Source organism: Camelina sativa, chromosome 13 (assembly GCF_000633955.1).
Source record: "Camelina sativa cultivar DH55 chromosome 13, Cs, whole genome shotgun sequence".
Taxonomy (NCBI): domain Eukaryota; kingdom Viridiplantae; phylum Streptophyta; class Magnoliopsida; order Brassicales; family Brassicaceae; genus Camelina; species Camelina sativa.
The window spans coordinates 9,234,279-9,258,618 of NC_025697.1; the positions used below are offsets into that span (position 1 = coordinate 9,234,279).

A 24,340-nucleotide genomic window follows, 5' to 3' on the forward strand; every position below is an offset into this window, starting at 1 on the left:
GGAAACCATGTCTTTCATATGGTTTTGACAAATGCTATAGAACTTTGCTTGCATCACACCGGTTAGAGAGGGATCCCAGGTGTGTGTTCTCTACAAAAGAAGACTAGTGTTAGTGATAAAAAAAACCAAGAAAAAAAACTATAAATACAGAAATCAAATTGAAAGGAGTAGAAGTTTACCGCGAATTCCAAGAAGTAACCTTCTCTTTTTGCATTCGGAACACAACCCCAACTGTAATATGGACCATCAAACTTGTTTGTAAACACTTTTGTAATCTTTCGGGTAAGTGATGACTTGTCTTTACCAAACCTTCAAACACAAACAAATCAGTAGTAAAATTCTAATCAAACACAAACAAATCGATCAATCCAAGTAAAATTCTAATCACACACAAACACAAACAATCAAAAATATTAATCACAAACAAATCGATCAATCCCAAATTCTAAAAATTCTAATCACAAACAAACACAAACAATCCAAAATTCTAATCATAAACAAACAAACACAATCAAATTTTAATCCAAAGTCCAAAATTCTAATCCAAATTCTTACCAAGTGGTTCCACGCTCTAATGAGGGAGAGAGGACAAGGTATACTTCACACGGCCTGGTTGGACAAGCATGTCATGTAAAGAAGCGTGTACATCAGCTGGGAGATTTGATTCCCTTGCACTGTCATCCTCAGAATCAGCTTCTTCCTCATGTGAGTTTTGCCCTTGAGAACTGTGAAGCGATGCAGAAGCTGCTCGAGGTTGACCAGGTTGAGAAGAGGGTGGTCGATGAGACTATCGAGGTAGAGAAGACTGTCGAGGTAGATTCGAGACTTTAGGAGACTGTCGATGATGATTTGTGACTGACGGTTGAGAAGACTCTCGAAGTTGACTCGAGATTTCTGGTGGATTCGTCGCGGAGGCGAGAGGTTGAAGAAAAGGACGCCTGGTTGGAGCTTCGCAGGAAGGGGATGTTCCAGGAAAGCTCCTCGAGTACTGGAACAGATTTGTCGGAGGTGGATAGTCTCGGTAAGAAGGTGTAGGTCTCGCTGGAGGCTTGAGGATTGGGACAGGAGTTCCCTGAGAATCAATCTCTGGATCTCGCTGGTTCGCCGGCGTGAAGGTATACTGCCTGGGAAGATTGGCGGATCTTTGATTCGCCGTTTGTGAGGTTCCAGAGGTTCGATTAGAGGGGTTTCTTCTTCCTCCACCTCTTTTCTTTACTCCAGCCATCAAGGGTTTACGATTTCGTCGAGTGAGAGGAATTTAGATCTAGGGTTTTGAGGTTTCGTCGTTTCGTCTCGAAGAAGAAGAAACAATTGAGAATAGAAATGTTGGATTAGGGTTTGTTCGGGGAAGAAAACAAATAAGAAATGGGTTTTTGTGTTTTGTTACGGCCCAAATTTTGTTAAGGCCCAAATTAATTAAATCAGTCGCTAAATAGTAGCTCTTTAGTCGCAATCTTTTAGCGACTGTCAAACTGGTCTCCAAATTAGTCGCAAATTGGCGACTACACTGCGACAATATGTATCAATCTCCAATTAGCATCTACTAGGCGACTGTTTTATTTTAGTAGCCATTCAGTAGCAAAACAATCACAATTCAATCGTTAAATTTAGCGATTGTGTTTTTAGTCGCAAATTGCAGTTGGCAATTCCATGTTTTCTTGTAGTGAAGCCACAAAGCATGTGAAGCTAATTAGATTTTTTTTTTTTTTACATGGACCGTCTATAAAGTTTGAGCAAATTGAATAGCTCACGAGGTTATTATTATCACACAAAAACCATAAGAGATATATTAACAGAGGATAGAAAACTTATAAATCTTGTCTAACCAGTGTATTATATTCTATTTAAATTTAATATGCTATTAAGTACATGAGTAAGTCATCAATTATCGTTCTGAAGATAGTCAAAATACTAAGGCTATATATCAAAACGTTGACGCAAATATATTGTGGAACTTCTTGATACAAATAATAGTGTGGGTGACACGGTGTTAAACTGCAAGTACATTATATTCGAGTTTAAAATAAATGGGCACTTCATATATTTTTAGTCATGACTCATGAGGCAAGAAAATATATAGCTCTCTTCACACTACATCATCATAATTTATTTATAAGCTTATGTTTACTTCTAAGATGAAATGAAATATAAATAAGGGTCCCTCCTACAACTTATCCCACAATTAAACGCTAAGAGAGAGGATGTATAGCTTTTGGTTTCGAAATTCTTACAACGCTATAACATTAGTTTCAATTGCATGCAATCACAATCATATCCAGCCACAAACACAAAAATATATTAACGTTTTGTGAGCAGTAATGTCTAAACCAAACGCAACCCATCTGTATTTGCCCAAACTTGTACATTACAGCAACACATGCATGTTTTCTTTGTTATATATTCAATAAAACAAATTTCAGTGGTGTTATATGTATAAGCTTATTAATTGACATAAACCCTAAACAATGCTTTTAATGATGGTTGAATAGATTTGAAAGATTTATTTTTGTAAGAAATTTTATTTATAAAAATACTGACAAAAATAATGTAAGAGAGAGATATTAAACAAAAACGAATATGAAGATGAGGTGCCAATGAAAGAGTGGTCCACACAGAGACAACCAATCTACCTTTAAAAATTAGAAATCAAAAACACAAAACGTCGAGATCGATCGGCAATGTCGCCAATGGATCCCACAGGGCTCTAAATTAAAGAGGATTCGTTTAGCACTTTCATGAGATGTGGGAACGTGTCATTCATCAACAGCTTCATTTTGTACACCTCCACTATTATTTGCTGACTCAGTTCTCTGTTTTACTTTGCCACAGTGAGTTTTATTTTTCCTTTCTTTTCATATATATGGTCCATTCCCCTACTAAAGATCCTCCTCTATAGTCTATATGTATATTTTCTAGCAGAATAAATAAAACAAATATGTATAAATCAGTTGTTTTACAAACACATATATGATCAGAAATCATGATTACGGATCTTAGGTTTTTTCAAAACAGCAATTTCTTTACAAAAAAAGGTAAGGTTTGTTTTTGTTTTTACATCAAGCAGTGGATCTAACCGAAAAAACAACTTCTTCAACTTCAACTATCCTCTGGATTTATTTCAAACTCTCTCAACTATATATATTTTATGCATTTAAAACCTTCAAAAGATAAAACAATCCCCCGTAAACAAAAACGTCAAAATCATAAGCGACGTCCATCAACAACAACGTTTGTTTGATGGGAAAGAAACATGTGTTTGAGCTTCACGTAAAAATGACTCACAATTCAAAGACTAAAAAAAATGACTCACAATATATAATATATATATATATATATTATATTATAATCTTCAATATATATATATAACAACGTACTGTATTTTGAAAATCCTCTAATCTAAAACCATGCACTTTAATATTATAAACTATGTAACAACCAGTACTATGTGCGGAATAAATTTTTCTGATAAAATTAAGGTTATGAGTAAAGATATTTTTTGTGATCTAAAATTTGTTACTGTAAAAATATATATATAACCCGTGAGAATATGTTTAGATCAAACTAATATATATCAACTAAATATATGTATAACCCGCTCTTTCTTCAACCTATGCAATATTTTTTTTTAAAAAACAATCTTTATTTTGTGTAAGTATGTTTCACCCGTGAAATATTATATCAATGATACTAAATAAGTCAATTCTCTACAATAATGATTATTGTGATAATTTTATTTGAGAAACTTTAAATATGTGAATAGTAAACAATTTTTTTAATATATGAATAAATTCTGATTTTGAAAATGTTTTAGATCTAATGATTTTAAATTTTAATAATTAAATATGTTATAAAATGATTAAAGTAAATTTAAAAATTGAAATGTTTGATTTTTTAATTAATTGTAAAGGAATATTCTTTAATCATCCAATAGAAATTATGTGTAAATATCCATAAAAATGAGGGTAATAAATTCATTGTTGTCTCGAGTTCTCTAACGACGACACATCAACATTTTCTTGAGAATGTTTCTCTATTAATATATAAGGGATTATAATTTTAATTTTTTTCTTGGGGGTTTAACCCAAAATTTGGATTCTAAACCAGTTCTCTCCCTGTTTATCAGTATCAAACCATTTTCCATTATATGGTTTACGGATTTCCTTTCAGTAACTTTCTACCTTTTTTTTTTTTTATCATCAAGAATCCTTATGAGACTGTTCAATTTTCTCAAAATTAGCTAGTCTCAATATGATAGAGATTATAAGTGGTATGCTTACAACTAAGAGGAACTGAGAAAATATTACTTTTTCTTTCTCTTTTCAAAGTAACTCTCATCACCATGTGTTATATAACTTATATAGTTATAAGTGAATGAGTTACATTTTATTTTCAAAGTAAATCTCATCCATGAATTATATAACTTATATGTGAATGAGTTACTCTCACTTTCTCATATGTAGACATTATTATCAGAAAACATTATTTGTAACTTCTTGTAAACTCATTTTGGGGTTAAACTTCAAGTCTTAACCAAAGAGTATAATAACTTTTCGTACCTCTGTCTAACCAAACAAAATTTTTTAACTAACGTGATCTAGACATAGTTTCCAAAAAATGTTTGTCCAATCTGTTTATCCAAAAAAAAAAATCTTATTTTTCTCATCCCTAATCGTTCGTTAAACATTATCTAAAAGTTTTTAACCTAGTCAATCCCCTTATCCAAATGAATAAAAACCTAGTCAATTAGTGAAAAAGAAGAAGAAGATAACTAATAATTTCTACAAATCCTGAAAACCTATAATTAGATAATTTTGTTTTAAGTTTTTTTTTTTAGTTCCTACAACCTAGTCAATGCTAAAGAAGGTAATTAATTAAGATATTGGATTAACTCATTAATAATTTTCACCGTTCCATTCAAGGATATTATACATAGAAATTTAGTTCACAAAAAAAAAACATTAGCTCTATCGGACAATTTTTCTCATAAATATTCAATGCAAAACCTTAAATTCTTTTTTTTTTAGTTCAGAAAACCAAATATTAGTTTTTAATATCAAAAACTAATACCAACGGCTTTATCCAAAACGAAGTACCGAAAATGATGTCTGAGATTTGAATAAGTAATAAAATTGAAATGATAGTTTAAATTTTTTTTTAAAAACGTTTATCTAGTCAGTCCTAAAAATCGATTTAATTAATCGAGATATTAAGCAAAGTAATCTAGAAAAAAATAGTAGGTTATTGTTCCATCAACACTACTATAAATATAGTTCACACAAAACCCTTCGAAAGCACAATTTCTCTCGTAGAAACACAACACTAAGATATGAAAATGAAAACCTTCACTTATCTCTTATCATTGTTCTTCATCCTCATCACTTCATTCCCTTTGGCTAACTCGACCATTGTCTCTCACGATGAACGAGCTATCACCATTAATGGATAACGCCGAATCCTAATTTCAGGCTCCATTCATTATCCACGAAGCACTGCTGATGTAACTACTTTCACTTAACACACAAATTTTTCATATGTTTCTTCATCCACAAGTAATAGATATATCCATTTCTAATGTTTCGTGGCTTTTGGTTGCAGATGTGGCCTGATCTGATCAACAAAGCCAAAGACGGTGGCTTAGACGCAATAGAGACGTACGTTTTTCGGAACGTACATGAACCAAAACAAAGGCAATACGATTTCTCGGGGAATCTAGATATTGTTCGATTCATCAAAACCATCCAAAGCGCGGGCCTCTACTCCGTTCTTGGCATTGGACCTTACGTTTGCGCAGAATGGAATTATGGAGGCTTTCCGGTGTGGCTGCACGCCTGCACAATATGCCCAACATGGAATTTAGAACGGTTAACCCTAGTTTTTTCATGGTATAACCCAAACTTTAATCAGATAATTCTTATGTCTTTCGGATATTTTTTTTTTTTCTAATGTTTTCGTGAATATCTTTTTATGCAGAATGAAATGCAAAACTTTACTACAAAGATAGTAGAGATGATGAAGGCCGAGAAGCTCTTTGCGTCACAAGGTGGTCCAATCATTCTAGCTCAGGTATGCATTTTTAAATTTCTAAAGATGATGTTATTGTGGCCGAGTTTAATGGCCCTTTAGCGAACGGGCTGACCCATTGGACCCAGCATCAGCCTTTCTATTGAAATAAACCGGATATTGTCAATATGTTCATTTTGATGTTCATATTTTCCTCTATATATATACAAATCTATAAATTTTTAACTTGTTCGGTTATATTTTAGATTGAGAACGAGTATGGGAACGTGATCTCATCGTATGGAGCAGAAGGTAAGGCCTATATTGATTGGTGTGCCAATATGGCTAACTCTCTAGACATCGGTGTTCCATGGCTTATGTGCCAACAACCCAACGATCCTAAGCCTATGATCGAGACGTGCAATGGATTCTACTGTGACCAGTACGAACCAACCAGCCCGAGCAGCCCAAAGATGTGGACAGAGAATTGGACCGGATGGTTCAAAAATTGGGGAGGCAAACATCCTTATAGAACCGCTGAGGATCTTGCTTTTTCAGTTGCTAGATTTTTCCAAACCGGAGGAACTTTCCAGAACTATTACATGGTCAGATTCAGCTCCTTTGTATTCATTATTATACTGTAGTAACCAGTCTCTTTTAACTTTTTATTGATTGATTTTTTAATATGACATATTACAGTACCATGGTGGTACTAACTTTGGAAGAGTCGCTGGAGGTCCATACATCACCACTTCATATGATTACCATGCTCCCCTTGATGAATACGGTATAAACAACTTCACATTTTTCTTATATATACACAAATCGCTTCAAAATGTCTAGAAAATACGGTTTAATTTTGACTTATATATATATATATATATATATATATATATATATCAGGTAACTTGAACCAGCCGAAATGGGGTCACTTGAAACAGCTCCACAGTGTTAAAATCCATGGAAAAATCACTGACTTATGGCAATATTTCAAGAGTCGATCTTGGCAACTCCATCAAGGTTAGACCCGGTTCTGTTTCCTTATATTTTACATAGTTGACGCTATATATCATTAGTTAACATGTTTGTTGTATCTCTAAAAAGGCGACAATTTACACAACAAAGGAAGGATCCAGCTGTTTCATCGGTAATGTGAACGCAACTGCGGATGCTTTAGTCAACTTCAAAGGGAAAGACTACCACGTACCGGCTTGGTCCGTGAGTGTTCTTCCCGACTGCGACAAAGAGGCTTACAACACTGCAAAAGTGAACGCTCAAACATCAATCATGACCGACGACTCTAGTAAGCCACAGATGCTGCAATGGACCTGGAGACCGGAGTCCGCTCAGAAGAGCATTCTTAAAGGCAGCGGAGATCTCATTGCCAAAGGTCTTGTAGACCAAAAAGACGTTACAAATGATGCTAGTGACTATCTTTGGTACATGACTAGGTATGTATATCTATATACCTAGACCAACAATATCTTGTAATGATGATTATCTTGTTCTAATTTCTAAGTGATTTGTGTACTATATATGGTTTTAATATGGGATTATTATTAGGGTTCATCTCGACAAGAAAGATCCACTCTGGAGCCGAAACATGACGCTACGGGTTCACAGCAATGCCCATGTTCTTCATGCTTACGTCAATGGAAAATACATCGGTAACGAGTTGGTAAAGGACGGGAAATTCGATTACAGATTTGAGAGGAAGATCAATCCCGTTCACGGGACTAATCACATTTCATTTCTTAGTGTTTCCGTTGGACTACAGGTAACATGTGAAGCCATAGCTTTTTGATGATATTTTTTTGTCCAAAATATCTTGTGACAACTGAAATTGTGGTCCTCTCTTATGTTTTAGAATTATGGACCTTTCTTTCCGAGTAGTCCAACTGGAATCAATGGTCCTGTGTCCTTGGTCGGATACAAAGGAGAGGAAACTATCGAGAAGGATCTATCAAAACATCAATGGGACTACAAGATTGGTATGAATGGATACAACAACAAACTTTTCAGCACGAAATCCGTTGGTCACCTCAAATGGGCAAACCAAAAGCTTGCTACTGGTCGGATGCTGACATGGTACAAGGTCAGTATTAATTAAAAATTTCTATGAAAAGTCATTTAATTATGCAAAATGAACGGTTCCTCTTACAATGAATTGTTACATGTCCAGGCACATTTCAAGGCTCCTCGTGGTAAAAATCCAGTGATTGTGGACTTTAATGGTCTCGGGAAAGGTGAGGCTTGGATCAACGGTCAGAGCATTGGACGTTACTGGCCGAGCTTTAACTCTAGTGACGATGGTTGCAAAGATGAATGTGACTACCGTGGGGAGTATGGTAGCGACAAGTGCGCTTTTATGTGCGGCAAACCAACTCAAAGATGGTAACAACGGTTCCTTTATTATTTTCATCAAAAAAGTTTTGACTTATTATATAATCAATAACGTTTCATTAATTATTATGATATGGCCAAACTCTTGTAGGTACCATGTTCCACGATCGTTCTTGAACGCGAGCGGACACAACACAATCACTCTATTCGAAGAAATGGGTGGCAACCCGTCCAAGGTGAACTTCAAGACAGTCGTGGTCGGAACGGTTTGTGCCAGGGCTCATGAACACAACAAAGTGGAGTTGTCCTGCCATGACAGGCCAATCTCAGCCGTTAAATTCGCGAGCTTTGGAAATCCGGTGGGGCATTGTGGGTCATTTGCGGTTGGTACGTGCCATGGAGACAAGGATGCTGTGAAGACCGTGGCTGAAAAGTGTGTTGGGAAAGCCAACTGCACTATCGATGTGTCTTCGGACACGTTTGGCTCTACTTTGGACTGTGGAGATTCACCTAAAAATTTGGCCGTGGAATTGGAGTGCTAGATTTAGATCTTAGCTCTAGCTAGATAGCTAGTCATTGCAATAATTTTTCTTAAAATAATTTTAGATCAATCCGTTAAATAATGTCGTACTTGTTTTTAATCTATCAGGTTTTTTTAGATGGATTTAGGATTATGGAAATCAATATTATGATCTGAATAAAATTTTCTTTAAATAAATATTTTCCCTTCAGATGTTTATTTTTGCGACCTTCTTTAATAAACAACGACACTACAATACATATGCTTCAAAAGAATTCGCCTATCACATTTTCTAACACTAACATTGACGTCACCACATTGTATATTTCGGTATATGTATACACAAATTCTATAGACTATTACCATCAAAATTGTATATAAATTCTTTTACCAGTGTAATTTTTTTTTCTTTGTATCCTAATTCCTAAGCATAGAACTCATTTGGATTCTAAGTTTTTTTTTTGTCTATTTCTATATGTTGCCCTTATTTAAACTTCATTCTAAAGATATTTAGAAAAGAAAAATATTGATGTTAATGAGTTAGGAGATAACAAATGAGATCGATTATTTATTTGAAAAATGATTCTCTTAGCTAAAGGCAAATATTCTCATAATTGAAAAGATGTTGTTTTTGGTCTATTATTATATAATAATTCTCGAAATGAATTTACTAATCTAGAAAGTTCAGAAAGTGTGACAAGAGGATTAGGTAAAAGACCCGACCCGAACCCGGTATAAGAGACTAAAAAACCCACCCGGTAGAGCGTTCTAGAAACACTAGCTGAAATAAAAAGGGTGGAGTCATGTGTGTTTTCTAGTCTATCTCTCTCTCTCTCTCTCTACTGCAATTTTTAGGGTTTTTATCCTCCGAAAGTCTCAACCTTTTTTTTTTTCTTATCCTCAACAAACAAGGTATCATCACTCTTTTCTCCTTTACTTACCCACTCTTCCTCTTCACTCTCTATTAGGATTATAGAAACGGTTCACTACGAGAATTGAATTCAAAGGTTCGAACTTTAAGCGGATAAAGTAATTGGGTTTGCTCTGTAGCTGTTGGCTTTTGCGGAAATGTTTTGTGAATCTGGGAGTAATCTTCATTTTCTGTTTTCTATGTCTCAATTTCTACTAATTTAGAGTTTATATGTGTGTTTGATGGATGGATGGATAGCAGAAATGGCGGCTACGCAACTTACAGCCTCACCAGTGACTGTGTCAGTGAGGAGCTTAGCCTCGCTGGAAGGTCTAAGAGCTTCAAGTGTCAAGTTTACTTCTTTGAAACCAGGGACTCTAAGGCAGAACCAGTTCCGTCGTTTTGTTGTCAGAGCTGCTTCTGTTGTTGCTCCTAAGGTATTCGCTCTCGCTTCTTTTGTGTTGATTCTCATTGTTGTTTCGTAAGTTGGGTCTGTTTGTATGTGGAACTCATGTGAATTTTAGATTGATGTTTGTATGTTTAACCAATTCATTTTGATTGTTTTGGCCATTCGTCTTGTGTGTTAATACAATCATATCTGCTGATGTAGAAAGAAACGGAACTTAGATGCTTCTAGCTTTTCTTTTGCAAGCTTGATTTGTATCTTAATGGTGACTTGTGTTACGTTTGGATATATGTTTCTTCTCGTTTAGTTTTGACTTATAAATTTCTCTGTTTCGTTCTGGTTATTTACAGTATACTACAATAAAGCCATTGGGAGATCGACTGTTGGTGAAGATCAAGGAGGCAGAGGAGAAGACTCTAGGAGGTATCTTACTTCCATCCACAGCTCAATCAAAACCTCAAGGTGGTGAAGTCGTTGCTGTGGGTGAAGGAAGAACTATTGGGAAAAACAAAATTGATATCACTGTCCCTGTAAGCCTCACTACCCTTCAAGCCTTGCTTTTTTGTTTTGCTTTGTTGTTTGTTGATAAACTTATCTGAAATGCCTTCTTCTTTCTCCTGATGCAGACTGGAGCACAAATTATTTACTCCAAATATGCAGGAACTGAGGTCGAATTCAATGATGTGAAGCATCTCATTCTCAAGGAAGATGATATTGTTGGCATTCTTGAGACAGATGACATCAAAGATCTTAAACCTTTGAATGACCGAGTCTTTATTAAGGTTTGTCTCAAGTGCTTACCTTCACCAACTTAATATTGTTTCTGCCCGCAAGAACAGTGATAACTTCTGTTTTGAACTTTATGAGTTTAGGTTGCTGAGGCAGAGGAGAAAACAGCTGGAGGGTTGTTGTTAACCGAGACCACCAAAGAGAAGCCTTCTATTGGCACGGTAAGTGCACATGTGCTATTATGTCGAATCTGAGACTTCCTTAGTCGATTGATGTATTTCCTAGTTCAAACTCCAGTTATAATAATACATGTTCCCCTCTGCATTTTTGGGCAGGTGATAGCAGTTGGACCTGGTTCCCTAGACGAGGAAGGTAGCGTTACCCCCCTACCAATATCGACCGGAAGCACAGTTCTTTATTCCAAGTATGCTGGTAACGACTTCAAGGGCAAAGATGGTTCCAACTACATTGCCCTCAGAGCTTCAGATGTGATGGCTATACTTTCTTAGTTATGTTATGTCTTTGTAACATGCAACTTGTATCCCAATTGTGGAAATTTTTTTCGTAAACGGCATGAGCATAATTTGGAACAAAGACTTGAGTTGGAAAAGATGATTGTGTTTTTTATTTGCTGATCTCATGTTTTGCCTTCTTTAACCGTAGACTCGATTAGCATTTTAGTTACAAACGGTTTAAAATGATCAGTTGACTTGGTAGAAACTGTGACTCGCATCAAATGGAATCTTCTTGTAAACTTTAGTGGAAAATATTTTACAGGTAAATGCTCTACAGTGCCCAGTGGAAACTTGAGACGCGTGCTATCAAAGAGAAGTTATATTACAAAACGAAGAAAAAAAGAATCTTTGTCTGAGAGATCTTCTGCCTTCACCGGTTAAACGAGGTGGCTGAATTATCATCATAATGACCTCTCCAAGCATTGCCACTATCACCGCCACTACAAGCTTGATTAGTAACCGGCACACCCGCAAAATTACCATCCAAGCTCATCTGTTGAACCTCAGCTGATGAAAGGATCTTTATGCTCTGAACACAGTTTACAAATTCCCTGCAGAAATCAAGATTATAATAAAGGTTTTCAAAAAAAGATTGGCACTTCTAACGGTTTGATGTGTGAATGTAATTGCTCTGCACTTACTCCCATGGATCATCCCCGACGAGGAGGATGTCGTTTTCATGATCGACATAAACAAGTTTCCAGTCTGATGTTTGTGGATCTTCAAGCTGTCCTTCGATTCCAAACATGCGAGCTAGATCATGCCTCAACTCATCGTAACCTCTGTAACGGTTGACGTCTATTGATCTCCCCACCGAACCTCGCTTTTGCACCTGTAGGATAATCTACCACATTTGTCAAACCAAACAAATATTCCAAATTTCAACATGCAGGGATCAGAGTTAAGTCGAACCTTTGTATAAGTTCGCATTCGCTGAGTCTGAGCTGGCCACAGTCCAGCACCAAGAACTCCAGCATCGTTGACAGCCAAATCGTTTGAAATGGCGGGCACGTTGGGGACACCAAAAGATTGAGTTCTTACAGCTGAAGTAGACATTTCTGTGCCAATGTCATTTGTCACTCCTCCATAGTTTGAAAGCATGTTCTGAAGATCTTTCTGGGAGTCATATCCCCTCGAGAGCAACGTGTCAGGAACAAAGCCATTATCAACATTAGGTCCACCGAGCAAGCTGTTCCTGGAATCACCGTCAAGGCCAAAAGTTGGAGCCAAGAAGTTCTGTTGTCTGTTGTTGTCGCCTCCATCTAAACCGTAAGAAGTTCCAGAGGCAGATGCTTCTAGATGATGATCTGTTAAACTAGCTTTGGACTTTTGCTGACCCACGAGTTCTTGTTTTAGCCTCATATCGGATTTGCCGTAAAGATCCTGAACGAGATTACCAGACATATCAATCGCTGCATCAGGTATTAAGATCGCTGGCCCGCTTTGGCTTCTGTTGAGAAAGCCTGAAGACGAGATCTGACAGTTGTTGGTAGAAGGCGAGGTTGAAGAGGAAGGTGCATCTCCTCCATCTGTGATGCCTGAATAAGCTTTGACCCCTCCTCCAACAGGTGGGTTTTGTTTTTCCTGAGGCCGGTTCACCAGCATTTGAGGTGGTTGCAACGTCGATAAGCCATTGTTAGTGCAGGACGACGGAAACTGATGACCTTGAGAGAGAGCAGGCAACTGCTGGCTTTGCAATTGATGGTGTGGTAACTGAGACTGCGGCGAAAGAAACTGCTGCTGCTGTTGCTGTTGTAATCTCTGCAACAACTGAAATTGTAAATGCGGCTGTTCCAAGAGACTCTGCTGGAATATCTGTTGGGCCTGTGCCTGGTGAGCTTTCTGCTGCAACAGTGTTTGCTGATTCTGCCCCTTGAGACCAGGAGGCTGCTGCTGTTCTACTTGTCGTGGAAACTGCGTCTCTTGCGGCGGTACAGACATCAGATTGGATGATGACTTGCTGGTTTCAATTACATTACTCTGGCTAGTGCTCGCACCTAAATGGTGGTGTGCTTGTTGAGGCTGCTTAGACTGTTGTTGCAGTTGAAAGCTTTGATTAAGGGAGCTGGACGGAGGCGTGATGACACTGCTTGCCATCGATCCAGAAACTAGCTGTGGTTGCAAATGTTGTTGCGCCTGATGCTGCTGCGCTGCTTGTTGGCCACTGTAATGCTGATTCTGAGGATGCTGAAGTTGCTGCGATTTATGTTGTTGTACCTGTTGTGGCTGTTGTTGTGGATGCGAGTGAGATCGCAATGACTGCGTTCTCTGAATCTGTTGCTGTAACGGTTGTTGATGCTGTTGCTGCAATTGTTGTTGTTGTTGTTGTTGTTGCTGCTGCTGCTGCTGCTGCAACGATTGTTGTTGTTGTTGTTGTTGTTGAGACTGCGATTGATTGTTATTGCTGTGTTGTTGAGACTGCAATTGTTGTTGCTGCTGCAGTAACTGTTGTTGTTGTTGCTGTTGTTGAGACTGCGATTGTTGTTGCTGATGGTTCAAAGAGGAGTGCAACAATTGCTGCAGCTGCTGTTGTTGGGACAACGTAGTTGGTGGCTGAGGCAACTGGGACATTGGGGCTTGAGAGTTCGGTTTGTTATATTGGAGATTTGATGAGGACATCCCTCCTTGCGGCGTCTGAAAGCTCAGTAACTTGGAGGGATCATCAGTGCCACCAAGATTGTTGTGCAGTCCCGCGCTTGGCGATAGCATTGACGGAAAGAAACCTGGCTGTGCAGCAGCAGATGGTAACTGGCCGTTCTGTTGCTGCATATTCATCCACTGAACTAAACTCAGACCAGGAAATATCGTACTTGAAGCGTCTTTCATCTCTGAGCTATTATCAAGCCATGGCATTGCTCTCTTCAGTGCAGACTCCATGTCAGTCTCATCATCTGCAAGAGCACCAGGGTTTCCGTCCTTAAGGAGATTCAAAGATGTTGCGTCGAAATGAAAATGGTACAAAGATTTTACCTGGCATTCCAGGTTGCCCTCCAAACCGAGGTCGAAAAAATGGAGGAGGACATATGTAGAAAGGAGTTAAAACCGGTTCAATGTCCCAAACTGAAACTCGACTGGGCCGATCACCAGCAGCTGACTCATCCCATCCAATCTTTAGCAGACACAGAAACAAGGGTTAACTAAAATGAATGGTGCAAATGTATCAAGAAAGACAAATCTGGCATTCATCATGAGTTTTACTTTCAAACTACCTGAAGATTCCGCCACTGAGAGTTTTTCCATCTCACTGGATCAAGATCACTGATACCGGTAACTGTACCCATATACCGACGAACTCCACATTCTTCTGTCTCAAATATCATCCTAAACCGCATACCGAGGGAAACCTGAGCGTACATTGCTTTGGTATACTTGGCTAAAGGAACCACAAACTCAGCGGGAGCAGCCCTGCAAAAACTCGGTTGTGATTCTCTCAGCAATTGCCTTGAAACAAAGTATATAGTAAGGTTAATGGAGGCAAAAAGGAAACATAGATCCGCCACCTTGGGTTGTAGAAAATGGTGAAAGGACTGTTATTAGCATTAGCATGAGCTGCTGCAGCAAGAACTCCGATGTGCATGCTATCGCTTGATATTACAGATGAAGAAAGCGCAGGCTGTTGCCTATTTGCACGTCTTATACCCAACAGAAGTTGCGCCTTTCCATCTCTTAATTGAAAGTGAAAAGGAGTTAGCATCTTTGACAAATAAATACCGAAAAGAGCCATTGGCACATTGAGATTGATATATACCTTATAAAAAGAACAGAGTCTCCAGCAAAGAGCCTTTTCGTACTGACAAACACACTCCAGCCTGTAGTTAGCAAGTGCCTTTTTGGTTGACCTGATAAATATCAACATATGGGAAAAACCTAAGAACAGGTTTTACTTAAGCCAAAATTGATTGAATAAGTTGGAAAAACCTCGATAAATATGTCTGAAAGTCCATGTGCTGTCGTGAATATCCTTAGCAACAAGCTCCTGACAAGGTGGTTGCATGGAGAAATCCTAACAGAATATTGCCAACAATGTAAGAAGCTAATGCAATAAAGAGATCCTAATTATCAGATATATAATAAAGCATTGTATATACACCAGAGCAGGAAAGATTTTCTCAGCTGCTCGTCGGGGTACAGAAAATCCACCGTGAGTACTTGTGTCACTCGCTGTGAGGGTTTTGCAGAAAAATTCGTTTGGTTGTCTGTTTAGCTTAAGACCCATGTCAGAAGCAAGCAATGCATCTCTGTCATACTGTTCAACAAAAATGCTCAGAACAATTAGTCCCTACTCCTCAAATACACTGAAGAGTATTTTCAGTGAAAAGCAGCAACCTACTTTGTTTACTGGCTGAAGAGTCATCTGCGCATACACCTCATCCGTCTCAGGATCAGCCTGGTTTATAATCGACAATCAGATGTTAGAGATGTAAATGTAGAGACCACTATTGATAATTAAAGATATCATACATTCAAAGTAACATTATGAAGCATGCAGATGAGTTTGGAAGGAAGATTTGGGTAACTCGGTATGCAATCAGTCTGCTTCTGCATTGAAGCCGCGACCTAAAGAAATAGGAAAAGGAAAGACAGCAGCATGAAATTTCCAATCAGAGGCTCATTCTTGATCAGCCATGAATTAATACCAAACTTTTATGGAACAACATACTTGCTCACTGTGACCTTGAGGGAAGTAAACAACAAGACTTCCTGCTGGAGGCAACGAAATCAGTGGCCCAGCACAAGCGTGCCATAATTCTGAGTTTATATTTCTCCTTTCCCCTGCACTCACACAACATCAAAGCTGTGATTACTTCAAATATCTGGTATCCTCCTTCAGTTACTACTATCAGAGAGAAATGCAGGGGCTTGGATGACTCAATACAATAGTTACTTAGCTTAGTTCTAAAGCAGATTATATGCAAAAATCAACTCAATTACACATGTTCAGGAACTCTCAACAAATCCAGCAATGAGTTTCTACTAATAAAGGATTTAGAACTTTTAATCAAATACTAGAAAACACAAACCTTCAACGGGATTCGGAGAAACTCCATTTGATGAAGGAGCTTTCATGATTACTGATCTTTTTTACTCCTAAAGTTTCTCTAGAAGAAATAAAACCCGATAAAAATAGTAATCTCAAATCTGAGCTTTATACAAAGCTGAGCTCTTTACGTGAGAGCTTCATCTTCAGCTTACACCCTTAAAACCCCTAAGCTTTTCACTCCAACACAAAGTGAATGGAAAACAAAGTTCTTTTTTTTTCAAGCTCCACTCTTGACAATCCAAGTTACCGCAGGAAAAAGAAAAAAGAAGTCGTTAATCCGAAATGAGGACTCCAAGATCTCTGCTATTTAACTCCGACAGAGACTCCAATTCTTCGGAAATTTTAAGTATCTCAAAGAGATCAAAAGCCACGACTTTTCACACGCGGAATCTCCGGAGAGACAAAAAAAAAGGACCTTAAAAAAAAAAGATTCCTTTTTTTTTCTTCTCAACGAACGAGGCTCTTCAACTCGAGTCAGATGATTCAGAAAGAGAAACCCAGAAACCAGAAGAAACCCACACAAGTTTTACTTGATTCAGCTGCTTTCCTTTCTTGGCGCATCAAAGAGAGAAGGGTTTCTATAAAAAGAAAATCTGGGAAAATGGATTCGAAAGAGAAGAAGCAGAATCGAAAGGTAAGAAAGAGATTAAGACAGAGAGAGCTCAAGCGATAGAGAGAAAGAGCATCAGAGTTGTCGGAAAGGGATGATCAGCGAGACCAGGACAACTACCAAAAGGTCTGCTAAAGGCACAGGAACAGCTTTTTCATCTTCCTCCTTTTCTTTCTTTTCTTTTCCTTCTCGTTTTTATTTTTCTTTTTCTTTGTTTGGGATATTTATTTATTATTATATTTATGTTTAGTAATAATAATGCTCATGAAGCCGACATATTCACTAGCAAACTGGCCACGATAAATTTCTTAAACATTATTGTTCTCTACAAAAAAAAAAAGAAAAAAAAAATTAGTGTTATTTTCTCTGAAAAACTTTGATGAGTGTTTGTCATTAAGGTTTATATTTGTTGTACAATTTAAGAGATGTAAAAATTTGTGAACCCAAAAAAAAGAGAGAAAATTACTAATTTGACTAGCAGCTATTTTTATCAAAGTGCATTAATATATTTTTGGTAGTTTCTGAAAATTTTGTATTTCATTTTACTAGTTGAGATACATTTTAGGATTAATAATTCAATAGAAAATTATCTTCTGATTTTCGATATTTTGTTAATTAAAGATAATCGTTTAGAAAGTCTGTGAAGTTTTATTAGGTTCTATAGGAGGATGAAACATATATTTTTTTAGTAATGCAATGTATAGTCAATGTGTTTCTATATCTTTAATTTATAATTTATATAAAGCTATCAAATTGTAAATTAGGTTTAGGAATACAAGAGTTTTTATGATACTAATAAATAGCAAATGTTAGTATTTATTTATGTTAGAGATTTAACTGAAAATAAATTCTTCAATATATCTTTTATTTTTAATATTCGAAACTTTTTTTCTTGGATAGTTGAGAGATCAAGAGCCGATTAATTAGTATTAACATCAGTGTTCTCGTTAGCCTAATTTGGTAGTAGTTAATTTTAGGGTTGTCATGTTAATAAGAAGCACATCATGTGATTCATGTTTTGGATGTGGATGAAATATTGCTTTTTAACATACAAGAAGAAGAAGATAAAACTTATATGGAAATTTATAGTATACTGTTTATGAAGCAACATGTTGATAAATTGATATACGTTGGTCGATGCTCTACAATTATAAATTTGATCCCTCTTTAATCTTTTAAATCTCTACCATTGTACCATATCAGGAATAAAAAAAAAAAACCTCGATGATAGTATATGATAATAAACGGATCTGATTGGTAATGTATATAAAAATGTATAGAAAAACTGTAAGGTTAAGCTGTAAACTTTTACGGAATAGTGCAAAACTGTAAGAAAGAGCTGTACATGAAAACTGTACAAATAAGCTGAGTGTAAAATTTTTAATAAAAATATTAGTTAAGTTTTTGTGATTGGTAAAAATACAAAACCGTACCACTTGTACCGCTTTGTTTTTGTCACCAATCACACCCAACATACTCGAAACTGAAAATTACACATATATGTACATTCAACCAACACTAATTCCAAAGTGGAGTAAATAAGAGATAGAGTCACCTCCAAGTCTCCAACTTGTGCGTTAAATATTAGCTTGTTTAAGAATAACTCGAATATAAACCATACATATTTTACAAATCACAAACTGTTTGGTTTGAGGCCTCATAAGTCGCTTTGTATACTACTAGATACTAAACTTCAAGATTGGCCTCTGTAAAGTGTTAACAGTTGAAATGACCCCCCAAAAACAAAAATCAGGGACCTCTTTGTTAGTTTAGGTTTCGATCCAAAACTTTATAATGGTTACAAAAATACTAGAAGTTATAAAAACTTATAATGAATGGATGTCAATTCAAATAAGTGGCAGCGAGTAGCGACATGATGTCCCTTAGCAATAAATGCGTGAAGAGTGAAGACAGACGTTTTGAAGATTGGATGAATGTAAAAAGACCTTATAAAGTAATTTTGTGGCCTAAAAAGAACTCCCAGTTATTCTTTTTTGTTTCGTTCGTAGTTCTGTTATATATTACAAAAGTACTAGCAAACGATTGAAATTTATTATGAACTCCAAACTATGACTTCAATATGTTGGAACTATAACAGAGTCCAAGATTCTAGGTCGTGTTCAGTGCCGAGGAGAGCAAGAGATATGTGACGCACGACGCGTTTCAGAACCGTTTCTATGTGTCCAAGATCTATATGATGTCCGCACTCGGAGGAAAGTGGACAAGCTTGTCCAAACTCATATTTTAGCCGGTTTTAATGATTTGGACATTTAGTGTTAGTATTATACGAATCTGTAACCACAACACGCACACTGGAGTTAGATGGATTATCAGACATCTCTTAGGAAGTTTCATTACCACCAGTGACCAGACTAAAGAAACTCGAATTTTTGGATTTAAGTTATACAATGTTTACTATTTTTTATGCAATTATTCACCAAAGCGGTATATACCGCTAAAATACTTTAAGACAATAATAATAAAGAAGTATAAATAGATACATTTTTATTTAATTATAATCTATTTTTCTATAGTTATATATTTTTCTGATATGATCTTAGATAGATACACTCTTGATTTAAATTTAATTTATAGAGAAAACAAAATCCATCACTGCTTGTATTCTAAAGCGTACTGTACTGGGATAGTTGACTACTAGATTGTAAGAGAGAGTTGTGGGTTAACCGTTTGACGGGTTCAGTCTTTTCTTTACTTTTTGTGGGTTTATATATGTTCCCTTTGTCGAATATTCCAACTTCCTGATAAGTTTATTTTCTCTTCACTATTAAAAAAAAAAAGAAATAAACAAAAATTAGAGAAGGCCCTCTCTCACAGCAAATCCCACCTGACGTGGTCACACTCCCACCCCATTTTTACATTGGCTCAAAGTGTTTGGTGGATGACATGAGCTGGTTTGCGCGACATCTCTTTCGCCGTGGACCTGGATTAGTCAAATCTATTTAAAGAAAAATACATTTTACAAACTTCCTTGAAATTTAAAGAAAAACGTTGTTTTCAAACTATCCTAACATGCGTTATCTTATTCATTTCCATACACCACATCATCAACAACAGTAATATACTCCCTTCATTTATTAAATTCCATATTATGTGATCGTTTCACATACATACAATATCAAATTTAATTACATTCTACTGAATATACATGGGTATATATGGGTGAATTAGGAGATGAAACATCCTAGATGTGTATAGGTATTTGAGTTAATTATGAAAGGAGGAAACTAAGATCTTCGTCGTGATGAACAAGCATCAAATGATTCAAGGGACACAAATATTCTTTTATTGATATCGTTAAAAAGTTAGTTCAAAATGCTGAACATAATTGGAGAACAAGATAAAATAAAGTTAGTTCAAAATGCTGAACATAATTGGAGAACAAGATAAAATACGTATGTAAACCAGTTAGTGAATTCTTATTGAGAAAAATGCCAACCCTTGTTCTGTGCTTGTTCCTCCTGCAACCTTAACGACTTAATTATTATGTCATGTTGGTTATGGGCCGTCTTGCTGGGCCTGGTTTCTCACGAGCTTGGTCAAACATACACACACTCTTACGTTATCAATTTCTTATATCGATTTCAGTTTCATACCAAGACAAAATCACATGACGTACGAGAGTGTTACACAACTTACAAAGTTACAAGTCTATCTTTCGATCGAATCTCAACGGATCCATAAGACCATATAGTGACAGAGTAGATTAAAAAATCATTTCAAAAACTACTTAAAAGGACATTGTCTAATTTCAAAAACTCATTTTTATATATAGTAGAGATTTTATATATAACTTGCAATTAAGACACACGAATAAAGAAACCTAGAGAACACACAATTTAAAGACCGTCCATTAGAACGATCTAGCTCATTTTTAACATCAAAGATGTACGACATGGGGTTTGCCACGTGTCTCATCTAGCTGGTTGATCATGTAAAGCGCGTTGCTCGTAACCCTCGCCACCTTGGTCATCCACTGCTTCACCTCCGTTTTGATTTCACCGTCGATACCTTGAAACCCATCAAGACACGTGTCTTCATCTGTAAGCGCAGCGCTAGCCCACGTCTGTGCATTGCTCATCTGCCACCGGAACTCCTTAGCCGAACCGCCTGAGACGCGGAGATGCTTCAAAACGCCGAGCGTACGGCTCAGCTCGTCCACCGAGTCTCCAATCATCTCCACACAGTCCACGAGTGCCCCTTTCTCCAGTTTCTTCTTCTTCCCCACCGAGTCTCTCACCGCCGCAAGCTTCTTAGCTGCGCTTTGTGCGTGGGAGAGGCTGATTTTGACGGCTGCTTGAGCTAAATCGCGGCTGTTGGTGATTGTTGGGCCGGAGTAAGATGAAAGAGTACGGACGCATAGTGATGGGTAGCTCGCGTGTTCGCAAGACGAGTGTACGATGTCTTCACCACCATTATTATGTCGACCATGTCCGGTGGTGGCAGCTACAATGACGGTGAAGACAATGGCGGCGATGAAGTGTTTATGTGAAGGAGCCATAACTTCTCTCTCTCGGCTTAGACTTTGAGTGAGAGACCACAACTAGGGTTATGTCTGTAAATGAAAAGGAGAGTAGTCGGTAAGAAGAATTTAAAGCCGTAGGTCCGTGAAACATTACTTAATTACCCTCAGATATTTCCTACATTTTTACGTGTGTACGTACAGAGTATAGGGGTAAGAAAGTGAATGGGGAGCATCTCTTTCATTATGGGGGAAATGTGTAAAATTTAATGCACCGCATTTTACAGAACAGAGAGAGACTAGCGAATCCAGCGCAAAAACAAAAAAAAAGACTGTCCATTTCCATTGCGTATACATAAACTGATAGCAAAATTTTGATTATAAAACAATATAAGTAACAAACAATACGAAAAAGAACAAAATTTGTGAAATTATTGGCGGACTGGGCACCAATGCCCAATTATTTCTAAAGAGGTTTCATCAGAAGTTTGGGTCCACATTTTTGTTATGAATTGACAAAAGAGCTTTCAGAGACAAAATCTTTATTTGCCATTAATTAAAATGGCTGCCACAGTTCTTTGCTTCACTCTTTATAGTTTGTATCATATAATTTGAATTTAATTACTATACTACATGCAATATTAAAACGAGTTAATCTTCATTCAAACTTTTTAAAAAATTGAATTATGAAAACAAACTGCATACATATTTGTTATTAAAAAAAATACTTCAGTTGGTAAATTAATTAGTAATTTGCTATATCAAGTACACCAAAATATATATGCTAAGTTTTTTTGCCTCTAGGAAACTTTAATGATGCTTTCCTAGAAGGACCCACTTAAACGAAAATGTCACTCTTCGTATGTTTATTATTTTGGAGATCCAATTATACATAACGTGAAGTCTAATGAGTGAAAGTTAGTTAGTGGTCTTAAGCTAGCTAGCAGCCTCTTTGGTCTGCGGATGACAAGTCGACAATGTTATTGGATACCACTTTTTTCACCATATCGAATGTTTAAGAGGTTAAGCCGTTAAGGGCCGTGTGATGATCGAAATATCCTAATATATAACTTCAGCAAATGATTCTGAAAATTTGTCTTCCACAAACATCTCCACAACGTCACTTGCATCAGAAAGTTAACATTTATACATGTAAAAAATTGGTAAAATATACTTCCATCTTTTAATACAAATCTTGAAGGTGGTAAGTACTAAATAGTAGCCCTGTTCGAACCTGGCCGAGTTTAAAAACCAAGCCTGAACTGAACTAGACTTGTGTAAAAGAATACGTGGATCTTGCGGGTTCTACGCCAGCCTAGACCAGGATGGCCCTAGCAACACAAACAAATACACATATGTGCAGGAGTCAAGTTTTGATGGGCTTAAAAAGTACATGCTTGTTATCAATTTTAGATTGGCCAAACCAGCAAGCAAACATACAGTAACTTGGAATCAACAATTGAATATTCTCTTCTAGTTCAAGCGATCCTTCATTCCTTGGTCCTTATGTGAAATATTATTATTTACAAGTTGCAACTTAACCAACAAAAAAAATACATTTCAAACAAACAATTAAAGTTTCCAAAATAAGGAACTACTCTAAATTTAGACAACTCCGGCCGTTACTCGTTCTGTTGTCATCCCATAACCTTACGACATTTCCGTTAATCACCGTTAAATCCACGTAACGATACCAACTGTCATCACCATTTCTCATCCTCACCACTCCTTCCCATTTCCCCCACCAATCTCCGCCACAATCACCCAAACCTCCTCCGTAGTTACCGGTAACGGCCGTTAACTCTCCGTCGATACACCTCCCACGGTCACTGTCAACGTCTACTTCGTAGTACATCGTCAGTTTCTTCCCCTTCGTCTCTCCGTCATCGCACGTTAACATCTCCCTTTTCGTAACCGTTTCTTTCACTCGAGCAACCGTTTCTTTAACCGTAGCGGTTATTGATTGCGGCGTTTTCGTAACCGTTTCTTTAACCGGATCGGTTCTTGATTCCTCTAACAAGACACATGCATGGCCGTCTCCGTCTCCGATGGTGGTGACTCTGATCCTCCAGAAGCTGACGGCGGCAGTAACTACAGCGATCCATGTCCAAACGTTGTTGACAACGGCGAAAACACCGAAGCTAGCGTATTGAAACGCCAAAGCCTCTAATGGAGATTCCAAGGTCGCCATCTTAATAATTTGTTATACTTTTTTTTTTTTGCCAATTTGGAATCCGATAAGCAAAATATAAGAATGGTTCCAAGCGGTTATATAAAGGAGGAGGAGGAGAGAGAGATGATATATGGACCGTTGGATGAAGAGCAAGTTGAGTTAGGAAAGGTAAAGCCGTTGGATTGGATGTCAATGTGCAAGTTGAAGTATGAATATTTTGGGTAGATGCTGAGAATCGAGAGCGGAAGATGCCTTTTGTGTTGAAGGAAGATGCGAATAGCCCGATGAGTTATTCCCCACCCCTCGAAAATTTAATAATACTAGAAAACAAAGAATTGTATAACAAACCTAAACAACACTTTCGATACGACTCTCTTTATTTTTTGTTGTTGTGTGCTTATTATGATTGTGTGCATGACCGATGCAATATTTACTAGGTGGAGGATGTTCCGTGTTCGTCCATCACTAAAATTAATAAAAGAAAATTCATTATAGATATATATCTTGAATATTGGTATTTCAGAGAGTGAAATAATTGGTTCACAATAGCTCTGAGCACCTCCATCAGAACGATGGGCATGCTCTTATTGGGTAAACGTTGGTATTTTGGTTT

General features: G+C 37.0%; 4 protein-coding genes and 1 pseudogene across 8 annotated transcripts; 2 read left to right on the forward strand and 3 right to left on the reverse strand.

Annotated features, from left to right (window-relative positions):
- LOC104736144 lies at nt 5,978-9,014 on the forward strand (annotated as a pseudogene).
- LOC104736145 (20 kDa chaperonin, chloroplastic-like) lies at nt 9,704-11,543 on the forward strand. 3 transcript variants are annotated; one of them, XM_010456076.2, is made up of 6 exons: nt 9,704-9,775; nt 10,035-10,210; nt 10,530-10,709; nt 10,806-10,961; nt 11,052-11,129; nt 11,244-11,543. In XM_010456076.2, the coding sequence occupies exons 2-6, from the start codon at nt 10,037-10,039 to the stop codon at nt 11,415-11,417; spliced, it is 762 nt and encodes a 253-aa protein (XP_010454378.1). In that variant the 5' UTR covers nt 9,704-9,775; nt 10,035-10,036; the 3' UTR covers nt 11,418-11,543. The 3 variants fall into 3 exon arrangements, with proteins under 3 accessions (XP_010454378.1, XP_010454380.1, XP_010454379.1); XM_010456078.2 differs by having other exon boundaries at nt 9,722-9,775; nt 10,032-10,210; XM_010456077.2 differs by lacking the exon at nt 9,704-9,775 and adding an exon at nt 9,782-9,870.
- LOC104736146 (auxin response factor 7-like) lies at nt 11,636-17,279 on the reverse strand. 3 transcript variants are annotated; one of them, XM_010456079.2, is made up of 13 exons: nt 16,445-17,279; nt 16,084-16,196; nt 15,885-15,980; nt 15,754-15,810; nt 15,514-15,669; nt 15,342-15,426; nt 15,172-15,262; nt 14,924-15,088; nt 14,633-14,828; nt 14,394-14,532; nt 12,336-14,314; nt 12,065-12,255; nt 11,636-11,974 (listed from the first exon to the last, which is right to left on the reverse strand). In XM_010456079.2, exons 1-13 carry the CDS (start codon nt 16,488-16,490, stop codon nt 11,794-11,796), a joined length of 3,495 nt encoding a protein of 1,164 aa, XP_010454381.1. In that variant the 5' UTR covers nt 16,491-17,279; the 3' UTR covers nt 11,636-11,793. The 3 variants fall into 3 exon arrangements, with proteins under 3 accessions (XP_010454381.1, XP_010454383.1, XP_010454382.1); XM_010456081.1 differs by lacking the exons at nt 15,754-15,810; nt 15,885-15,980; nt 16,084-16,196; nt 16,445-17,279 and having other exon boundaries at nt 15,564-15,656; XM_010456080.1 differs by lacking the exons at nt 15,754-15,810; nt 15,885-15,980; nt 16,084-16,196; nt 16,445-17,279 and having other exon boundaries at nt 15,512-15,603.
- Nucleotides 20,795-21,659, reverse strand: LOC104736147 (21 kDa protein-like). The gene has a single exon (XM_010456082.2). The coding sequence runs from the start codon at nt 21,591-21,593 to the stop codon at nt 20,973-20,975; it is 621 nt and encodes a 206-aa protein (XP_010454384.1). The 5' UTR covers nt 21,594-21,659; the 3' UTR covers nt 20,795-20,972.
- Nucleotides 22,999-24,120, reverse strand: LOC104736148. Its single transcript, XM_010456083.2, has one exon. The coding sequence runs from the start codon at nt 23,743-23,745 to the stop codon at nt 23,149-23,151; it is 597 nt and encodes a 198-aa protein (XP_010454385.1). The 5' UTR covers nt 23,746-24,120; the 3' UTR covers nt 22,999-23,148.